The sequence below is a fragment of the Myotis lucifugus genome, unplaced genomic scaffold (assembly GCF_000147115.1).
Source record: "Myotis lucifugus unplaced genomic scaffold, Myoluc2.0 scaffold_44, whole genome shotgun sequence".
Taxonomy (NCBI): Eukaryota; Metazoa; Chordata; class Mammalia; order Chiroptera; family Vespertilionidae; genus Myotis; species Myotis lucifugus.
Window position 1 is genome coordinate 7,227,489 of NW_005871092.1, and position 21,500 is coordinate 7,248,988.

The 21,500-nt window shown below is 47.7% G+C and overlaps 1 protein-coding gene across 1 annotated transcript; it reads left to right on the forward strand.

The window, feature by feature from the left end:
* Positions 1–289: 289 nt before the first annotated feature.
* LOC102416858 (pancreatic lipase-related protein 2-like) lies at positions 290–17,259 on the forward strand. Its single transcript, XM_014455331.2, has 11 exons — positions 290–298; positions 516–641; positions 2,456–2,590; positions 3,327–3,438; positions 4,347–4,466; positions 6,821–6,940; positions 10,225–10,343; positions 10,812–10,941; positions 13,212–13,323; positions 14,434–14,601; positions 17,176–17,259. The coding sequence occupies exons 1-11, from the start codon at positions 290–292 to the stop codon at positions 17,237–17,239; spliced, it is 1,215 nt and encodes a 404-aa protein (XP_014310817.2). The 3' UTR covers positions 17,240–17,259.
* Positions 17,260–21,500: the final 4,241 nt, after the last annotated feature.

Consider the following 21,500-nt stretch of genomic DNA (forward strand, 5'->3'; position numbering starts at 1 on the left):
GGTCCCTTCTCAGCATGATGTATTTAAATGCGAAATAAAACATATTGGATTACAAAGGAAACCAATTATATTGAAAAACAGATATCAAAACATTTGAAAAGATAAGTACCTGTCACAGTCATATCTATGCTGCTTTATTATTATCTCACTAAATAACAAGATCCACGGGTTGGTCTAACTATGGCCACTACAAATAGTAATGAGAATAACTGATTTTAAAATATCTGTGACCACTGTCCTTTTACCTAAAAAAATCTGTGGCTCCCACTGGTGACAGAGTGCTGTTACAATGACCATGGTTTGTTGCCAATTTCATAATTAACAGAAATGCTAGAAAGTCCATGAATGTGGACCTTCTGAATCCTGTCCTCAAACCCCAGGGCAGGAACTCCTGTTCTAGCCCCACCCAACTTCGTGGGAGCTGATCCCGTGACCCAGTCTCCCTGGAACTGGCTCTCACAGGCCATTGGCTTGGAAAGGCCAACGTCCCAATTCACCTTTTCCACTTTAACCAGCGGATCTCCTCCATGGACCTGGCCACCGTGAAGGCTTCAAACTTCCAACTGGACCGAAAGACACGCTTCATCATCCACGGCTTCATAGACAAGGGGGAGGGGAGATGGCTGACGGACATGTGCCAGGTAAGGCCCTGTCCCCGGCCACACCCCGCTGAGACCAGTACCCGGCACCCAGCTTCAAACACTTTCCAGGTCACTGCCCTGAGACTGGGATCGCAGACTGTCCAGGGACAGATGCTCCTTCCTCAAAACTCGGAGGAAACCCTGGGTCCTCCGAAGCGTCCACTGTCAAGTTCTCACGACCCCCTGACCTCTAGCCTGTCCTCTCTTCTGGAGACCAAAGAGACCCAGAGCCCAATCAAAACGCCCAGAAGCAGAGGCGTCAGCAAATTCCCTGGCATTTGTCTTGGGTGGTTTATGTAAAGCCCCGTGTGGCATTAGAAACCCACGTAAACGTGGCCCCTGAAACCCTGCTGTCCCACAGAGCTCCCTGTGAGGGCTGAAAGGCTCCTTGGCGTCATGTCCCAACCAGGAGCCACTGCTCCCCTGCGCTCACCCAGCACCTGAAATGTGGGGAGTGTGACCAAAGACTTGACTGTTAAATTGTATGGACTTTTATTCATTGTAAATAGCCACCTGGGGCCAGGGGCCACAGTATTGGATGGTGCAGTTCTGAAGGAATCAGAAATGTTAGTGATGAATCATTATTCATAACATCCATTTTCTGAGCACTTCCTCTGAGCCTGACACTGTGATCATTATTTCACAGTCTTTGTCTCATTTGACACCCCCAACCCCCGCCAGAAGCAACCTTGTGAACAGTAGAGTTATTGTTCCCATTTTATAGATGAGGAAATTAAGACAGGAAAAGTTCAACATTTGCCCAGATTTGAATCCAGAGGTGGGAATGCAAAGCCAGGTCTCCTGTCTATAAAATACCACAACCTTGTGTCTATAGATTTAGTCTTTAGAGGTTCCCAGGGGCAGGCTTTCAGCTTAGTCTGCACTGGGGGAGACCTCGAGCAGCTTCTTCCCAAGGGTGGGCTGCTCCTCTGGTGGTTTGGGCGTTCACACGTTCCCCCAAGTCCCAGAAGGACGCCACGTGAATGTGGAGCTGCGAGAGTCAGGGGGACGTGTCCATCCCAATGCCCTGGCCTCCCGGCAACTCCTCCCTGCCTCACTCCCCGGGGTAGTCCAGGCCATCCTCCAATGAACACAGGCTCTGCAGTGGCTCTTTCTGACAGTTATTTGGTCCCATCATGGGACCATTCTGAGCTTGGGCAGCACACGGCGGCCACACCACATAATATAAAAGATGCACATGTGGGGAGAGTTGTAGCTACCTCCATCTAAATGTCATCTTGTCCTTTAATACCTTCTAGCTCCCCCCTACGCATTGTTGGGAACATAAGAGCAGCCCTCCCGTGGCTTCAGCACCTAGTACAGTGGCAGCAAACTTAGTACAAGTGGCAGCCAACTTCCTGTAAAGGACTGGGTAGTAAATAGTTTAGCATTTGCAGGTCATATGGTTTCCATTCAACCCTGTTGTTGCTCCAAAGCAGAGGGAGAAAATATGTAAACAAAGGGGTGTGGCTGTTCCCAATACAACTTGATTTATATGAGCAGGTGGATCTGGCCCTCCCATAACAGTGGGCTAAGCCCTGATGTAGTAAGTGAACCTTTTTCTGCCTGGCTGTGTCAATAACCATCTGGGAGACCTTCAGCCAGTCACTTACTCCATCCAGGCCTCAGTGTTCACATCTGTTAAGTGGGGATCAGGTACCGGTTCCTGGTGGAGTGGTGAGGATTAGGACAAGTGGGAGGAATATGAAAACTCTGACACATGAGATGCTTGGTGCTGTGAATTCCTGTCTCTGGAGTGTGCGGTCTGTGCCTGTTAATACATTGGATTCTCCCTCTTGTTTTTATTCCCCCAGAACATGTTTAAGGTGGAGAAGGTGAACTGCATCTGCGTAGACTGGATGGGTGGGTCCTGGACAGAGTACAACCAAGCCGTCCACAACATTCGAGTCGTGGGAGCCGAGATAGCGTTCTTAATACAAGAGCTGTCGGTAAATCCTCCTGAGCCGAATCCTGTGGGGAGGGGCCGGAGGAGGCAGGCAGACCCTGTGCACCCAGAGGCAGCCTGGGGACTGGTGCACAGGGGCTGGGCCTGGAAGCCTTGACACACAGAGGGGCATTTCCTAAAATGAAACTGCAGCCTTCCCCTCCTGGAGTGTCCTGAAGATCCCTAGTGGCCTGGGGCAAAGGAACCACTTCGGGCCTCAGTTTCCGCTTTTGAAATAAGCCTTCCTTGGAGGCTGTTCTGGGAATGGTCAGCCCAGAAAATAAGTCTTCTTTCTCGGAAAGGGGAAAGCCCCTTACCGCCTTCTGGAAGGTCTATTCCTGAGCACCCAGAGCTGGGCCAGCTACCCATGCTCTCCAGACAGGCCCAGGCACTGCTGGAGGGGAGGGAGGCCTTGATGGGTTTGGATGGAGCAGGCAGCACCCAGCCAGGCTCCCAAGGTCGAATGCAGTGGACACAGAGGCCACTGGTCCGCACTGTCACCACCATGTCCCCCTCCCATCCGCCCCCCCATCCCAGCCTTCCCTCCCCCCGCTGCCCTCACCCTGCAGCCTGCACTCAGGACTGGGGACTCTGGAGACTGTGCTGGCCCAGGGTTGGGTCAGGCTGTCCTTGTGGTCCAGGAGCCAGGTTGTTCCTCCTGAGACCTGTCACCATCCCCTTCCCCTGGCCAGGGCGTCCCCACTCAGGCCTGGGGTCCCTGATGCACCATCCTTCCACAGACCAAGATGGGCTACAGCTTGGAGAACGTGCACCTCATTGGCCACAGCCTGGGCGCGCACGCAGCTGGAGAGGCAGGCAGGAGGCTGGGAGGCTCAGTGGGCAGGATCACAGGTAAGGAGTGCGGGGGTGGGGTTTGGTGGGGTGACAGGGGCGGGCCTATAAGGCAATGGAAGCCCAGACACAGGCACTTCTCATGGCCAAGGGCACCCCACAGTCCTCTGGAGAAACTGATTTTAGGTGCTGCCAGACTTAAAATTAAAAAATAATTGCCCATACATTTTCATTTGAATTACAAAAAATAGTATAGAATTGTAAATAAAAACACGTTTATTAAAAAAGAAAAATATACTAGCACATTCAACTCATGACTTCAGGATTATTATTGCTAGAGTACGGCAGATTTTTAACAGTGAAATGGTTTTTCAATACGAATTCATCAGTTCCACAGATATTAATTGTCGTGGCAGTGCCAGCTACAGGCAGAAAATGAAAGTAGCTGAGACCTGTCACAGGAAGCACGTGGTAGATAATAAGAATGAATGAATGAATCACTAGGCAAATGAAGGCACACAAGACATAGACACAGACACCGCTGAGTCCCGTGTGTATGTCACTGTGCAAACAGTGTGATGGCTGTCTCCTTTGCCCAGGGCTGTGTGCTAGGCATTGGGGGAAGGATGGGGGATTCATAGATTGTGTTTACGGAGACTTTTTCAGATTGCAAAGTTCTTTCTCTTACACCTTTGCGTGGGGCTTTCACAATAGCCCCATGAGGTAGGTTGCTGTTATTCCCACTTTCCAGATGAGGAAACTGAGGCTGAGGGAAGACATGCCTTTGACCTTGAGCAGAACCTGTGCTAGAATATAGGTCACTGAGTCTGTGGGCCTTGCTCCTCCCACCCTCTGATTCTCTTTGAAGATGAGCTGGGCACAACCCCTGCTTCAGGCAGAAAACCGCATGGATTTTGTGGGTCCAGGGGTTGGAACCTGGTTTGTCACTGTCCACCTCCCCCTTTCAGGACTGGATCCGGCAGAACCAGGCTTCCAGGGCACGCCCGAGGAGGTGAGGCTGGACCCATCGGACGCCATGTTTGTGGATGTGATTCACACAGACACCTCACCCACAGTCCCTTACCTAGGTGAGTGCCTCACTCCCCCTCTTGGTGACCAGGGCTGTAACTGGTAAGAGTAGGTCCAGGGGTGGTATGCAACATGGTTAACCACAGAAATAGCTTGGATGCCAACCAGTTGAAGTGGGTGTCAGACTTAAAATCAACAGCCAGCCCAGTGGCAGTGGTATCAGCCTGTGGCCCCAGGCAGGTCAGACACACAGTGGTGTAGCCTATGGAAGGCTGTTGCTCAGTCCTCAACCCTGTGACCTTCCCTAGGCTCCACTGTCCATTCCTGCACTGGTGGGGCCGGGGGATGGGGGATTAGAGGAGGGGTGGAGGGTCCTAACTGCTGCTGCAGAGGCGGGAGAGGCTCCTGCCACCACGGCTGTGCTCACCAGCCAGGAGCCAGGCTCCCTGCTCCTTAGTGCTGCCTCCCTTGGAGGCGGGAGAGGCTCCCTCAAGCTTGGCAGCTGTGAGCCCTGCTTCTGGCTGAGAGGTGCTCCCCTGGTGGGAGCATAATGACCACCAGGGGGCTGCTCCTGCATTGAGCATCTGCCCCCAGGTGGTCAGTGCTCATCATAGCTACCAGTTTTTCCACTGTTCAGTCAATTTGCATATTAGGGTTTTATTATTTAGCACTAGGGGCCTGGTGCACTAAATTCATGCCCGGGGTGGGGGGCAAATCTGTCAGCCCAACCTGCACCCTCTGTCATGTTCCTGAATCCTGGCCACTCCGGACCTAGGCACAGGCCTACAGGCTTGGGGCGGCCTGGCTCCTGAGGCCACATTTTATCAAGAGAACAGAGACGCTGTTAGTTACAGCCCTCACCGAACCCAGTACAGTACATGTGTGCATACAACTGCCTTGTTCATGTGCCTGCTTCACCCTACTGAATTACTAACTCCTTGAAGACATAGCTCTATTTTATTCTGTTTCACCTTCAGTGCCTGGCCTGGTGCCAGGGACCTGGGAGTGTTTGCCCAGTGAGTGAGTGAGTGAATAAATGAGTGAGTGAGTAAGTCAATGAGTGAATGAATGAGTGAGTAAGTGAATGAGCAAGTGGCTATGGGGCGGGTCCTTCTGCCGAGTCGACATGGTGACTTGGCAGAAGTCCCCGCCCCCCTTCCAGCTGCTTGTCTCCCACCCCCGGAAGTTCCCACCCCGCTCCCGGCTGCCTGGCTCCCTGCTCCCGGCTCCCCAGCGCCCCGCACCTGGCTGGGTAGTTCCTGCCCCACTCCCAGCAACACAGGCCCCCAACAACTCCTTCAGTGGAGGCCAGGGCAGGCAGGAAGCCTGGCTTCCTTCGTTGGTTGCTGGGGGCAACCCAAGCCTCCAGCTCGGTAGCCACCGCCCTCTTTGTTGGGTTAATTTGCATGTCACTCCAATTGGCTGGTGAGTGTGGCTTCAGTGTAGCAGAGGGACAACTAATTTGCATGTTTCTCTTTTATTATATAAGATGCTTGACATATACTTGCAAAGTGCAATGTTAATGTTTGAATATTTGTCTCACTTCTTTTGTGGAAACTTTAGTTCTAGTTTGTGTTGTTGGAAACGAATTATATTCTTTTATTTAATGCTTCTAAAATAAAATGGGTGAGTTGTTGTTAGTTTAAGGAAATGAAAATTTAAAATAAATAAAATTATGTAAAAAGTTAATATTACATAAACTCAATGTTCTTTTTTCAATACTTTCTTATGTAACCCCTTATGAAACATGCCAACAACGGGTATGTTTTTAATAATAGTGATGGTTACCATGGGCTGCATTGGACATTTTGTACATTCTCGTTCATTAATCATGGTAACAACTCTACAAAGTGGGCATTATTATTACTGTTTCATAGCTGAGGACACAGAGGCTTGAAAAGCTTAAGTAAGTGCCCGAGATCACGGAGTGTGTAAATAGGACCAGGATGTTCACGGGTCTGTGTGCTTAAAAAGCCAAAGTGTCCAGCCGTTATGCTGGGCTCTCAATACAACAGTGAGATCTCAACATAACTCTCTAACATAGAAATCAAAATTTCATAATGAGTAAAGGAATGGGAATTGCACCAGTCCTGATAGGTGTCAATTATGCATAATGGTATCAGGTTATATCAGTATTGTTCACAGCCTCCCAGGACAGACAGACAGACAGACAGACACACATGCAAATACACATGTAGGCATGCTCTCTGACACTGATCAATCCTCCTTCCTTGTCTTGATACCGGCTCATCTTGGAAAGGGATCTGCAAAGCCCGGTGGGGTGGCTGTGCTGAGGGGACAGTTCACCAACAAGACTCTCGCTCTCGTCGGAAGGAGTCAGACCCTCTCTGGGGCCATGACCTGGCCTCGGGACCCCTTCCCTCCCTGCTCACCGCCACTTCCGATGTTTCAGGTTTGGGAATGAGCCAGAAGGTGGGCCATCTGGATTTCTATCCAAATGGAGGAGAGCAAATGCCCGGATGTCACAAAAATATCCTTTCACCCTTCTTTGATGTAAATGGACTCTGGGAAGGTACGTATATTAGCAAAGCAAGATGGCAGTGCCCTCCCTGGGGAGAAGGCTGGATGCATGGCCGGGCCCTGCTAGCACTGAATTTGCCTCCATGTCCGGTTCATTCTGTCCCAGCATTGTCACAGCGCCATGAGGCAATTACTCTGCTTATCCCCAGTTCACAGTTGAAGAAACTGGGTCTGAACAGTCATCAAACTTGCCCAAGGCCACCTTTTATTAAAGTTTAGTTTCTGGCTGCAAAGTCCCAACCTCATACCCAATCGAACCTGGGACCCTTGAGTCCCCAGCCTGGGTCGTTCCCCCTCATGAGGATGCTGAAGCCTGAGCTGGACGGGCATGTTGGCAAATACCAGTTCTAGCTGTGCCCACCCCCGCCCCAGCTGCTTGCACTGCTTGCTCCTTGAAGGGCAGGCACAAAGTATTGGAGGGCTTTGACTTCCTTACGCTTTGCTGTGGGCAGGTGCTAGGACGGGAAAGGGACTGAGCTGGTAAAAGGACCGACTGGGGACATGTTCCATGGGTTTGGGGAGCGTGTGCATGGAGTAGGCGGAAGCCTGGAGGTCTAGGGGGGATGAGGCTTGTGGGTGTCAATGTCAGAAACGTCCAAACCTGTAGAGAATTTTTATGAGTTTATTGGAGCCAAACTGACAACAATTGCTGGGCAGCAAAATCTTAACGGACTGAGAACATGCTCCGGAGAACGGCAGTTTTGCATCTTATTTTAAACATTAGAATAAAAAGAGGAGACATAGGGGTTCCATGAAATCCACGGGTGGTAGATTAGGGAGGGGGAGGAAAGTAAAATGGGAAATCTCTGGAATTGGATAAAAAGAAAAATAGAGAGACACATTCTTTTACATTGGTGGGAACAGGATAGCTAATGATCAACATGGACAGCACATAGAGGTGGTATTTGGGGAACAAGGTCACAGTGAGGGGTTCTGGGGTCTGGTTTTCTTATAAGAGGGTGCCCTGAGGGATCTGGAAAAGATTACTCTGATATTTAAAAGGTGTGTTTCCTTAGATGCAAAAAGAAAACAATTTCACTTAAGGTAAAGTTTCTTTGTCACCCTGGCTGGATGGCTCAGTTCGCTGAAGCTTGGTCCTGTACACAAAAAAGGTTTTGTTTTGATTTCTAGTCAGGGCTTATATGGGAGGGAACAGATTGATGTTTCTCTCTCTCCCTTCTTCTCTCTCTAAAATTTATAAACATATCCTCAGGTGAAGATTAAAAAAAAAAGAAAGGATTGACCTTTGTCAAGGAAGCTACAGGCCTGGGACAGGACTACCCTCCATGACCAGCTTTTAATTAAGAATTTTTATGTTCAGCCCACCCCACATGCTTAATTTCGGCCTCTGAGTTTGTAAGTCCACCAAGCAGGCCTCCCCTGAGTTTGTCAGGTTTAGTATGTGGCACCTTTTTCGTCCGCATGAGGTCTGTGTTTACGTGAGAGACAGGCTCAGTCCCCTACGATTAGGTGACTTACAGCACCACCTCCATCACCTGTCCTTGTCTGGCCTCTGCTCTTCTCCTGTTGCCTCTCCCTGGAGACCAGGCTTCATCTCCCCCTGCACATGGAGGCTTTGAGTCAGCCATCATTTCATTTTAGTGTTTATTTGTCTCCGCTGGGAGTTTCCCGGGCATCCCAGACACCCCAGTACCCTGCTCAGGGCTGGCCCAGAGCAGGCGCTCAGTACAGCCCACTCCACTGAGCAGAGAGGCCTTCTGTGGCATTGAATATTCCGTGTGCTTAATGTGAATGAATAGAGTGGATAAAGCAGTAGCCCACATCCACCGTCAGCCAATGGAGCCTTTGAGCTCTCTGCCCAGAACCAGGTAACTCCAGGGAAGACCCAGCTGAAGGAACACTGAGTCACAATGAGGCCGTTCCTCCCAGAAGCCACCAGCAGGGCCCACATAATAACAAAGAGCCCAGCTTTAATTAAAGAGGCAATTCAGAGTGAACAAGCCCACAGGATGTGCGTCTATTGTGTGGACTCCCAGTCACCCAGGCACTGGGCTGGAGGAACAATTAAATCCACTTGCCCCTCTATTATGGATCCCAGGGCAGCAATTCTGGGTGAAAGAAACAATTAAGGTGGAAACAGGTTGTGTTGTCTGGTAATGAGTGTTGGTGCAGGAGTCCCTGGGCTCCAGGGCTGGCAGAGCTAATCCACCAGCACAAAGAGGACCCCCAGACCTCCCAGAAGTGGTCCCCAGGTATGTCTGGGGTCACTGTGCATCACGCCATGAGAGGTTTTGTACCGAGGAGCTGGAGAAATAAAAATAAAAAAAATAAAACAAAACAAAACAAAAAACCCAGAATTTTTCAAATAAGAGGACTTGGGTTTAGAGAAAAGGGTGGTAGATAAAGTGCAGTGACACAGTGGCCTAGTGCCCAGGGGACCTTGGTCTCCAGTGCTCTGACCTCAGGCTTTCCAAGGAGGAGGAATTTCTCAGCCTGGGTCCATGGGCACAGAAAAGCTGCCTTCCTGGGACAGGCCAGGCAGGTATGGTTTCTGGTTCTCAAACTGGGGCCCTCTGGCCCAGCCCTGCCCACAGTAGCAGGTGGTCGGCCTTCACATGGACCGGTTTTAACGAGGGAATGCACTGCTGTCATGTAAGCATGGAACACTGTCATGTCAAAGTCAAGATGCAGTTTTCTTATGAAAAATCAGAAGACCAAGCATCTGGGCCTTAACATTCAACAACTGGGTGACAGTGTAAGATTCCTTTGGAAAGCTATTGCCTCTCTCTCTCTCTCTCTCTCTCTCCCTCTCTCTTCCTCTCCATCTCCCTGTCCCTCTCCCTCTACCTCTCTCTCTTCTCCCTGCCTCTCTCTCTGTCTCTAGTTACTACATATATTTTTCTCACTCACCCAAGGCCCCCAGTCCTAATCCTTCACTTCTGTCAGAAGCTTGGCCCCTGGAGGATTGGACAAAGGTCCTTGTTAGAACTCGACCCTCCCCAGCACATGCCCAGCCCCTAGCAAGCCCTGCTCAGCACATGGGCACATGGGGGGCAGAGGAAAGCGACCAGAGCCAAACCCCACGACTAAAGAAGCCCCCAGATACCACCTCCATGTGCTGTAAATGTTGATCATTAACTATTTGCCCCAAAGTATATCAAAGTAAATGATAGGAACTTGGAATTGTGACCGAGGCATTCGGGAATGCTGACTCCCCTCTATGAAATGAGGAGGTGACTCCTTATTCAGATCAGAACAGTTCAAGCTTCAAAAGTGAGAGTCTCCTGTGAGCTCCAGGGGCCTTTGCTTCCTCAGGAACCCTAGAGTTTCTAGCCTGCAATCACCTGAGGAGCTATAAGTACTACTCCAGCAGCATCCTCAACCCCGATGGCTTCCTGGGCTACCCGTGTGCCTCCTACGAGGAGTTTCAGAAGGTGGGTATCACCAGGGGCCTGGGGAGGGTGGGGTGGCTCTGTGGTTGTTGGTTTTGTCCCTGTGGCTTGGAACAGAGCAGAGATGTAACTCCACGACTAGTAAGAGGAGGTGCTGGTAATGCTGAGCCTCGTAGAGCCTTCTTCCTCTGGGGAGCTGGGTGGGCAGGCGGCGGATGGCACAGACCTGACCCGGCTGGGCCTTCCCTAGATCCCCAGCTTTCCATTCTGAAAAATTCTCAAAGGATGCCTGGACGGCATGGGTGAGATGGATGCATTAATGAATGGATGGAGGGTTGAGGGACAGATGAATAGAAAGATGATTAGATGGATGATTGGATGGATGAGGGAGGGAGGGAGGGAGGGAGGGAGGGAGGGAGGGAGGGAGGGATGGGAAGATGAATTGATCATTGAGTGAGTGAATGAGTGAAAGGCCTACCACTCACAGACAAATTTTTGTTTTTCCACTAGAATGGCTGTTTTCCTTGTCCAGTCACAGGATGCCCCAAAATGGGGCACTATGCTGACCAATTTCAGGGGAACACCAGCGCCGTGGGACAAACGTTTTTCCTGAACACAGGAGCCAGTGGTAACTTTGCTCGTAAGTTTCCATTGTACCCATTTAAAAGCTGCAAATGATTTTAAAAGGTGTATCAACCTTGTTAGTTAGGACCCTTGGTAGCAATGGATAGAAACTCAACACCAGCCAGCTTCAATGATAATGGAAGGACGGTAGAATGGCATTTGTCTTGCCTCTCACGTTCACCCCTTTAACCAATAATCCTGACCAGCAGAGTAGGTCGACCGTGAATGGCCCAGGCTGGTCACATGTCCACCCAACTCTGTGGCAGGAAGGATGGATCCATTAACAGAGGAAGGCAAGATGGGGCAAAGGCACCCCGTGATTACCCATCATGCTAGTCCCCCTGTTTACACACAACTGAGCATGCTGTGTTTTTTGGTGTTATTTTGCCCAGCTTCTCACTTAAAAAGAAGATAGTAAAAGCATCAAGATTTGCTTGTTATAATTAATATTACATGATGGCTGAACAGAAGAGCATTTATTTTCCAAGGGAGTTTTACATTGAAAAACATTCATGCAGAACTTCACAAAACACTGTTTACACACAGTATTTCATGTAATATGACACTTAGCATACACAATAACAGATGAGGGTATCTATAAAGTCTTGCAAGCATATTCTTTTAAGTCAGAGCGCACCTTAGGAAAATGCTTGCATGTGTGCAGGAGAAGGTATTCAAGGATGTTCACTGCAGCATTGATTTTAATACCAAGAGAACCCGTGGAAAAAGCTAGATATCCGCCACTTGTTAACCACATCCTGTATGTAACCATTCAAGGAAGGCTCTAGAAAACCTCTAAGGCATATTAAGTAAAAAGGAAAATAGCAAACCATCACGTTATATATCATGTTCCAGTCAGGGTCTCTGCAGAAGACAGAGCTCATTCAAGTGGTTCAACGAGGAGACCTCACTGGAGGGCCCGCTTTTGGAGGAGTGGACAGGGTTGAAAGAACAAACGAGGGATGCTGAGGCGTCCAGAATCTAGTGGCTGCAGGGCTCCAGGAATGGAGTGAAGCCAGCTACTGCCAGAACCTGGTACTAGAGCAAGGAGGCTGCAGGGGAGCAAGCACCTCCATCTCCCTCCTCCTGCTGCTGGCCTCCCGTGCAAGCCTCTGATGGCCTGAACCCAAGGGAAAGCTGGCAGGAAGGACCCCTGGTGAAGCCGTCCTTATGGAGCACAGGACAGGGAAGGGCGGTGACTCAGTCTGGCGGGATGGATGGGGAGAATGAAGAAGAGCAGTGCATACTCTTTACGGAAGGGGAAGAACCCTATATATTTTTAGGGATTTCAAAGAGGAAGGGAGAGAGAGGAAAATATAGAAACATCAATGATGAGAGCAAATCATTGATCGGCACAACCCCTACTGGGGATCGAGCCTGAAACTCGGGCTTCTGCCATGACCAGGAATCAAACCATAACCTCCTGATTCATGGGTCAACACTGACCCATTGAGCGATACTATACAGGCAAAAGCCTAACTTTTTATACAGTCATTTGTGTGTGTGTGTAAATACTCATAGAAAGCTCTAGGTCAGGGTATCCCAACCTGAGCTCTACTGGAATCCGGGACTGGATCACTTGTTATTGGGGGGCTGTCCTGTGCATTGCAGTATGTTTAGCAAATCCATAGCCTCTACCAGGGAGATGCCAGTAGCCCTGCACCCACCCACCCCATTCCCTGGGTGGGACAATCAAGAACATCTCCAGACAATGCCAATTGTCCCGGGCAGCAAATCACCCCGCGGGGCTTGGTTAAGTCTACAACCAAACTGGGAAGACCCTGAGATGTAGGGCAGGTGGACAGAGTGCTGAGAAAGGGTTTATTCATTTTTAAAAAATTATCTGTGTTGTTTTCCCACTGAGAATATGTGCATGGCATGGGAAAATAACAAAAATCAAAACAAAGAAGGCAACAGTAAGTGATTTATCCAAATGTTGGAGCCCAGACATCTCCCTCTCCCACTGGTCTTTCTGGTACAGTCCGTGGTGGGCACCTGGGTACCCGGGTATAGTAACCAGCCAACCTCCATCCATCGGAACACATACCTGGCTAGTTGGGAAGAGATTATGCTGACCTGCAGTATTTACTTCCCCCTGAGTCCCTCACCCCCACCTACCATCAGAATTCCCGGGACCCCACCTGCATTGAAGGAAACCATTCGTTATATTCACCCTTACCTCCCACTCATGGGGGATTCAGAGCTTGGAACAAGAATGCTCCCATGGGTCTTTTTTTTTTCAACAAGATGAGTTCATTGAACTGATAGTATCTTTTCTTTGCACAGTTTGGAGATACAGGGTATCAGTCACACTGGCTGGAAAAAAGACAAGGAGTGGGTCCTTCATGATTGCTTTATATGGAAGCAATGGAAACTCAAAGCAGTATGAAATTTTCAAGTAAGTCTGATAGTAAAGCGAAATGACCATACTTTCCCTAATAGATTATTAATGCAAGATTGGATGTAAACTTCTACATACATCTAGCCATACAGAACCTTTGAATCGTAGAATGTCAGAGTCGAAGAATGTCTCTTAGCATCTAATTCAATCACCCCATAGGAGAAGAGGGAGGCCCAGAGAGGAAGCACTCGAGATTTTAAAGGCTGACTCCTTCTGGATGGCCAATCACTGCTTCCTTCCTGCTGAAGCTGTGGGGTTGCTGTTGTTTTTAATTTTTACAATTTTATTTTAGAGAGGAAGGGAGAGGAAGAGATACAAACATCAATGATGAGAGAGAATCATTGATCAGCTGCCTCCTGCACACCCCCTACTGGGGATCAAACCCACAACCTGGGCATGTGCCCTGACCAGGAATTGAACTGTGACCTCCTGGTTCATGAGTCCACATTCTATTTCTCAGCCACAGCAACAAGGCCCTGCTTAAGTTTTATGAATATCATGTTCTCCTTAGACAAGGCACATTTATATGGCAACTCCTTCCCATCCCACACACACACCCCTTCCCCCACGTGAGCTGTGTTCCACCTGAAGCATAAGCTAGCTTCCTGTTGTGATGGTAGCCTCAGCACCTAGCTTTTGTTGGTATATGAGGCTCTTGGTAAAAATGTGTTGGATAACTGTGCTGTAAAATTAGATTCTGTTTTTGCACTAAGTTTGCATAATAATTTTCACATTAAGTTAAAGTTCTTTGACTACTTGTTATGCTACATATGAGATGCCCTCAGATGACCCCGGCTGAAGCACATGAATCTTTAAACAAAGATAACGAGTCCTGCGGTGAAATTAAAGAGTCAATATGCCGCCCCAAGTAGTTGACTTTCCTCTAGGTACCAATCAAGACAGTGGGAATCTAGAGTCCAGTATTATTCTAAAGGTGTGTTCTTCACAGATACGTTTGTGTTTTAGCGGCCCTGGATGTGCATGGAGGCAGTGAAGGGAATTGCAGGAAGCCAACAGCAACAGCCAGTGTTTGGAGTAACAACAGGTTGCTATCACCCTAGTATTCATCTATCCAGCTGATAGAACACTTTATGTCTATGTTTGCAGAGGATCCCTCAAACCAGATGCAAAACATGTGCGTGACATTGATGTGGACATCAACGTTGGAAAAATCCAGAAGGTTACGTTTTTCTGGAAAAAGCATTGGCTAAATATCTTCCAGTACAAACTGGGGGCTTTGAATATCACAGTGCAAAGTGGAGAAGATGGGACTGAGTGAGTATCATTCATTGCACCTATGTCTTGTTTCTCTATTTCCTTATCAATCTGTCTCTGCAAACAAGCATGCATACATTCCATCACCCACCCATCCACCTACATATCCTTCTACCCACCCATCCCTTCATCCCTTTCTCTCCATCCACTTAACCACTGACCTATCCACTTATCCATGCAGCCATTCATCTACCCAACTATTCGTCTCAACTCTGCATCTTTCCATCTGTCCATCTAATTTACATGGAAAAATTAATCATCGTTTTCCTTAAGCCAAATTCAACTTGGCCAGAGCAAGACATCAATTGTAAGATATAGGTTTGAGAAACAGGCCAATAGGAGACTCTGTTTTATCTCAAACAAGAAGGAAAGCACCCAGGCAGTAGCTGTAGGAAATCTCGGGTTTATTTCCATTGGGTGCATTTATTCATACAAATTGTTTTGTTTGGAGACTGTGGCCTGAGAGGAATACAGACTGTGTGAGGATCTAGCTCCCAGTGGCAAGCTCTTCTCTTGCTGAGAGGATGGAATCTTACTTGGTGAGAGTAGCTAGAGAACCTAACAGTGTTTACCATATGGCAAGAAAAAAGGCGACCTTAATAGAGGATGATACAAAACAACAGAAGTCAGCGTCTGAAGGAAACTTGATCACCGTTCAACTGCTCTCATGTTAAGGTGAGAAGAATGAGATTCACAGAGTCACACAATGTGTCTAAGGCCACCTAGGAAAGCTAGATGGTAGTTTTTGCAAACTATTTTCAAAAACATATATGAAGACCTTGCTCAGCTGCATGACTTAGCTGTGCTTACAGTACATGGTCATAGTCCCCATTCCTGGGTTTGGTGCTGTTAGGGTCAGAGGTCACTGGGGCTGTGCCAGTACTTTGCTTATTCAAGAGCAGAGCTTGAGCCTGAAGCATGACCAGGACTTGGACCCCAGTCCTCTGACCTCCAATCCAGCCACATTCTGCAGCTGAGCCCTGAGGGAGGCTCATCTTTAGCCAAAGATGCCCATAGGAAAAGGAGGAGGCCAGGTGTCCTGCATCTCATGGCTGGGTTGTTGCCCCAACTGGGCGGGCTTCACCCTCTTCAGGAGTGACATCCCTCCATGGTCTTTCCCCCCCAACATCTCTATGGAGATATAATTTTCATAGCCTGTGTTCACCCATTTAAATTATATACTTCAGTGATTTTTAGTATATGTGCAGTATTGTGTAATCATTTCGAAGGTCAATTTTAGAACATTTCATCTCCCTTCCCAAAAACCGCACACCTATCAGCCATCATCCCATAACCTCCCACCCTTTTTCTCCAGCCCTGGGCAACCTGCTTTCTATTTTGATAGATGTTCCTATTCTGGTCATTTCATATAAAAGGACAATATTTATAGTCCTTTGTGACTGGCTTTTTTCATGTAGCATAATATGTCCAAGGTTCATCCATGTTGTAACATGGATCAGTACTTTATTCCTTTTTACTGCCAAATAATATTCTCTTATATGGATATACCACCTTTTATTTATCCATTCAGCAGTTGATTGGCCTCAGGGATGTTACCACTTTGGGGCTATTATGAATAATGCTGCTGTGAACATTTATGTACAAGTTTTTGAGTGGACATATGTTTTCATTTCTCTTGGGTACATACCTAGGAGCGGAATTGCTAGGTTATGTGGTAACTACTATGTTTAACCTTTAGAACAGCGGTTCTCAACCTGTGGGTCGCGACCCCTTAGGCCAGTGATGTCGACCCTATGACACGCGTGTCAGGTAACACGCATGTCAGAGGTGACACGTGAACTCATTTTTTTGGTTGATTTTTCATTGTTAAATGGCATTTAAATATATAAAATAAATATCAAAAATATAAATCTTTGTTTTACTATGGTTTCAAATATCAAAAAATTTCTATATGTGACAGAGCACCAGAGTTAGGGTTTTTCAAAATGCTGACCTGCTGAGCTCAAAAGGTTTGCCATCACTGCCTTAGGTGGTCAAACAACCCTTTCACAGGGGTCGCCTGAGACCATCCTGCATATCAGATATTTACATTACAATTCATAACAGTAGCAACATTACAGTTATGAAGTAGCAACGAAAATAATTTTATGGTTGGGTCACAACATGAGGAACTGTATTTAAAGGGCCAGAAGTTTGAGAACCACTGCTTTAGAAGAACCACCGGACTGTTTCCCAAAGTGGCTGCCACATTTTCCCTTCCCAGAAGCAATGTATGAAGATCCCCCAGGTTCTGAACTTTAGGGAAAGTCCCCTCTTGGCAGGTGGGGCACCCGAGTGCCTAAATTCATTGCCAGGCCCACCCAAAGCCACAGGTTTTGAAAATCTGTCGTTGACACAGCTGATTCACTTTCAGCTTGTTAAAAGGCCACGGGAGGAGGGGGTGTTCTTTAAGTGGTTTTGCTTAGTAAGAACCACCTGGATTCTGCATGGTGTAGCTGAGCCTTTCAATCATAAAGGTCTGAACTCCAGGGTTTGGTTAAATGCTGTTTACTCACCCGAGGGCACATTTCTCCAAGCTGCCAAGCCTCACACTGAACATGTTCTCCTCCGCAGGTATCATTTTTGCAGTGATGACACCGTGAAAGGAAACCAGTTACAGACCCTTCTCCCTTGTTAAAAATGTGGTGCTCTTGCCCTAACCAGTTTGGCTCAGTGGATAGAGTGTCGGCCTGCAGATTGAGGAGTCCCAGGTTCAATTCCGGTCAAGGGCAAGTACCTTGGTTGTGGGCACTTCCCTAGTAGCAGGAGACAGCTGATGCATGTTTGTGACTCTCTCCCTATCCCTTTCTCTCTGCAAAAAAATCAATAAAGTATGTTTGTTAAAAAAATGTGGTGCTCTCTCGTATCTATGTGGTAATAAATTTTTAATGCCATCGGGTCGGCATTGAGGTGTTAGTTTGCCATCCTCCAGGTTCTGGGGTCACGTTTTGTTGGGAACATGTCAGCCTGGGGTGGGGGGGGGCTGCTGTATTTTTTCTGGGAAGGGGCTGACTTAGGAACAGGATGGAGGTTGTCTAGGGGAAGATGAATGGGGCTCTGCCTGCCTGGGCCGTCTCACAGTGACAGCTCCCCTGTGGAGGGCTCCCTCTGGGCCGAGCACCAGGGGACACCAGGAGAGAGTAAAATGCTAAGGGGACCCAGAGGCCTTCTGGGAAAGAAGCCAAGACCCCAACTTCTGAAATTCTGGGGTGGGGATGGGGTCTGATAAGCAAGGCCTGGGAGCAGGGCAGAGAGGTGAGGGCATCTGGTCTTGAGCCTTAATTGAACTTTTCATGTTTGCCTTTTTATTGTTCCTTTCTGGTGCTATTAGCTGTGCTCAAAAGGAAGCAGAGGGCCTGTGAGGTTTATGTTAGCAAAATGCTAGGCTGGCGTGGCTCAGTGGTAGAGTCAGCCTATGAACCAGGAGGTCAAGGTTTGATTCCAGGTCAGGACACATACTCAGGTTTCGGGCTCGATCCCCACTGTGGGGTGTGGATGTTTCTCGTTCTCCTTTCCTCACTGAAATCCATATATATATATATACACACACAAATTATATATATATATATATGTAAGCCACACCCTTTGTGAACATTACCCAATTTAATCCTCCCAAACAACCTCATGAGGAAGGCATTCTCATTTTATAACTTAAAACTAAGGCTTATGGTGCCTAAGTTTCACATCACCGATGTGATGACACCAAAGCCCAGCTCTCAGCATCCTCCCTCCATTGTACTGGTTCTGTCACATTCATTATACCTTTGTGTTTCCTACTTGTGCTCTCTTCTTTCTTTTACTGATTCAATGTAGAAACCATGATGCTAGAGCGAAAGGACAGCCATGGGTGAGAGCCTGTTTAGAACCAGCCAGTCACCACTCCCAGGCCCCTAAAATCATCTAACGGCCCTGACAGACAATGCTCTGGCAATTATAGGCTGGAGAGGAGAGAAACAAAAAGGATAAAGATTAAGGAAAGAATCGCCATGCAGAACGGCTTCAACAAAAGGAGTTACAGATTTGCACATTGAACCTGGTGATCTTAATCTTGAAGTTGTAGAAGAATTAGATACTATTCATCAATTTTTTAAATTGCCTTTATTCGACTTTGGTAACTGTCATTGGGTGGTTGTTTTCTTGTGTTTTACAGAAGCCATTTTTTACTTTCTTATTTATTATTATTTTAAATATGTTATTTTTTTTTTTTTAGAAAGAGAGGAAGGGAGAGGGGGAGAGAGAGAGATAGCAACACCAATTGGCTGCCTCCTACACACCCCCTACTGGGGGTTGAGCCTGCAAGCTGGGCATGTGCCCTGACCAGGAATTGAACCGGAGACCTCTTGGTGCAGGAGATGACACTCAACCAGACGAGCCACACCTGCCGGGCCAGGAGCCATTTTGTAAAGATTGGTATCAGATGAATTAGTGGGAGCTTAAATTTTGATGCATGATGTGATCCCGTGGATGAGGTAGCACGAGGGCAGTTTTGAGGAACCGCTTTGGTCTTGGGTCCCCTTAATTTCAAGGGCAAAGATCTCAGTACGCTTGGCCCACAGGAGTCATCGCCAAACTCTGTGGTTTGGGACGGGGACCAGCCAGCTACACCTCCCGTGGTTCGTGTCTGAGAGGCCGGACGGCAGGCTCACTGCTCCCGCCCAGGCAGGTGAGGGGTCTGTCTCTGGTTTCTCTTCTGGGACTTTGTGGGTCACGCTCCCAGGGCTTCTGAAAACTGGAAAATATCCCAACTACTCGCTGAGCTTTGCCCCCGCCCTTTGAAGAGAGTGCCAGCTACCTTGTGCTTAGATGTGACTTTTTTTCTGCAAAGGTACAATCTCTAAATGATTAAAATATCTCCTAATCAATCCAAATAAGGATTCTTTTTTAAAATATATTTTTATTGATTTCAGAGAGGAAGGGAAAGGGAGAGAAAATCACTTATTGGCTGCCTCCTGCACGCCCTCTAGTGGGAATGGAGCCTGCAACCCAGGCATGTGCCCTGACTGGGAATCAAACCATGATCTCCTGTTCATAGGTTCATGCTCAACCACTGAACTACACCAATCGGGCTCAAATAAGGACTTAAAATAACATTTCTTCCTTATTATGTTAACGATGGCTGTAGCCTGTGGATAACTGGGGGGAGAAGGGTGACAAAAACAAGAAAATCAAAATTACTGATAGCTATGGGGGTACATTCTCTCTTCCCGTGACCAGCAACAAAAGAGAAATGAACTGGTTCTTTGAGTAGAGTCGCTTGGGATTGAGAAATAAATCAAAGAGACAAGACACAAAAATAGAAGAAGCTGGGACCGGGTGGGCTGCTGCCCTCTGATGGAGGGACAGACATGGGGCCCAGCACCGGAACCTCGTGTTTAATTTATACCCAAATACCAGGAAGTTATGTCAGTTCTGGCTGGGCCCAGCTGGTGGATCTGAGGAGCACTCAGGACCTGAGGGCGTGGCTCCACCTCAGGGCACCTCCCACAGGGCAGGGCCAGTCAGAGGGAGGAGAGTCCTATTTGTTCCTAGTGCTTGGCTGGATCTACATCTCAAAAACCCAGTCCCCAGCACCTGGGCTGCAAAGATGAAACTCAATACTGAGAACACATCGCCCCCTAGGTTAGATGTGTAACCAAGGCTCGGCTCTGCCAGTCACCTTGTGTTCAGGTGACAATATTTTAAGAAGCATGCCCATGTGTCTTCCCTGGCAGGGGGCCCTCTACAGATAGCACCATGATCTAAATAACCATTGTTGGCATTATGGTTTAGCACCCTCTACCCACCCTTTAAAAAAAAATAGGATTTGTGTGTATGTGCACACATGGGTTTGCTGTTATTATGCCTGTGTTTTGCCTGTACTGTATCATAAATATTTACCACAGCAGCATTTTTCTATCACACTGTTTTGAATAATCAGATAGACTGCAATCCCAGGTCCCGTGGGGTTTGGCTGGTTGTTCTGGCTTATATGACACTCACCCTTTACACTCCTCCTTGGTTGTTTCCCTGGACAAGGGTCTTAACCATTTCTGTGCCAGGGGCCCCCTGGCTGCCTGGGGAAAATGTGGGCCTCTTCTCAGAATAATGTTTTTAAATGTAAAATAAAAGACAGGAGCTTACAGAGGAAACGAATGATATTGAAATAGTATCCAAATAGTAAAAAGAATCCATTTGTCCTATAGCATGTTCCTTTAGGCCTGTATTGAACAGCAGCATGTCAGACAGTGTGGTGGCTCTAAGAATCCCAATCATGGTAGAGTAGTGATCGCAGTACCATCATCTCCAGCTGTTTATAACGAATGTCTTGAGGTGTGAGGAGGTGTGAGATTTCTACTGGTCTAAGGTGACAGGTATGGCTGTGGTTGTTCCCTACATTCATGAAAGCAAGCCCAAGTTTCACTCAGTGAACACCAAGATATAACTTCTTTTTCTCATCAAAATTCTCATCATTGAAGATTTGACTCCTGGTTTCCACCCAGGGGACACGGGGGTCCAGGGAGCCTGGTGAACATCTCTGCCCTGGGAGGACACCCAGCAGGACCTGGTGGCTGTTGACCAGATGAAATGCCACTCAGGCTAGCACAGTGATGGAACCTATTACACACATGTCAGAGGTGACATGCAAACTCATTTTTTGGGTTGATTTTTTCTGTGTTAAATGGCATTTAAATATATAAAATAAATATCAAAAATATAAGTCTTTGATTTACTATGGTTGCAAATATCAAAAAATTTCTATATGTGACACGGCACCAGAGTTAAGTTAGGGTTTTTCAAAATGCTGACACCCCGAGCTCAAAAGATTCGCCATCACTGGGCCAGCAGTTCCCTGATTCCTGGACTAATCTGTGGCTGGAACCAGGAGGGCATGGGTGATGGGACCAACTGACTATTTGAAG

Coding starts and splice junctions, on each gene's coding strand:
- LOC102416858 (XM_014455331.2), top strand. Junction 2,591..3,326: donor TCTTAATACAAGAGCTGTCG/GTAAATCCTCCT, acceptor ATCCTTCCACAG/ACCAAGATGGGCTACAGCTT. Junction 6,941..10,224: donor TGTAAATGGACTCTGGGAAG/GTACGTATATTA, acceptor TTGCTTCCTCAG/GAACCCTAGAGTTTCTAGCC.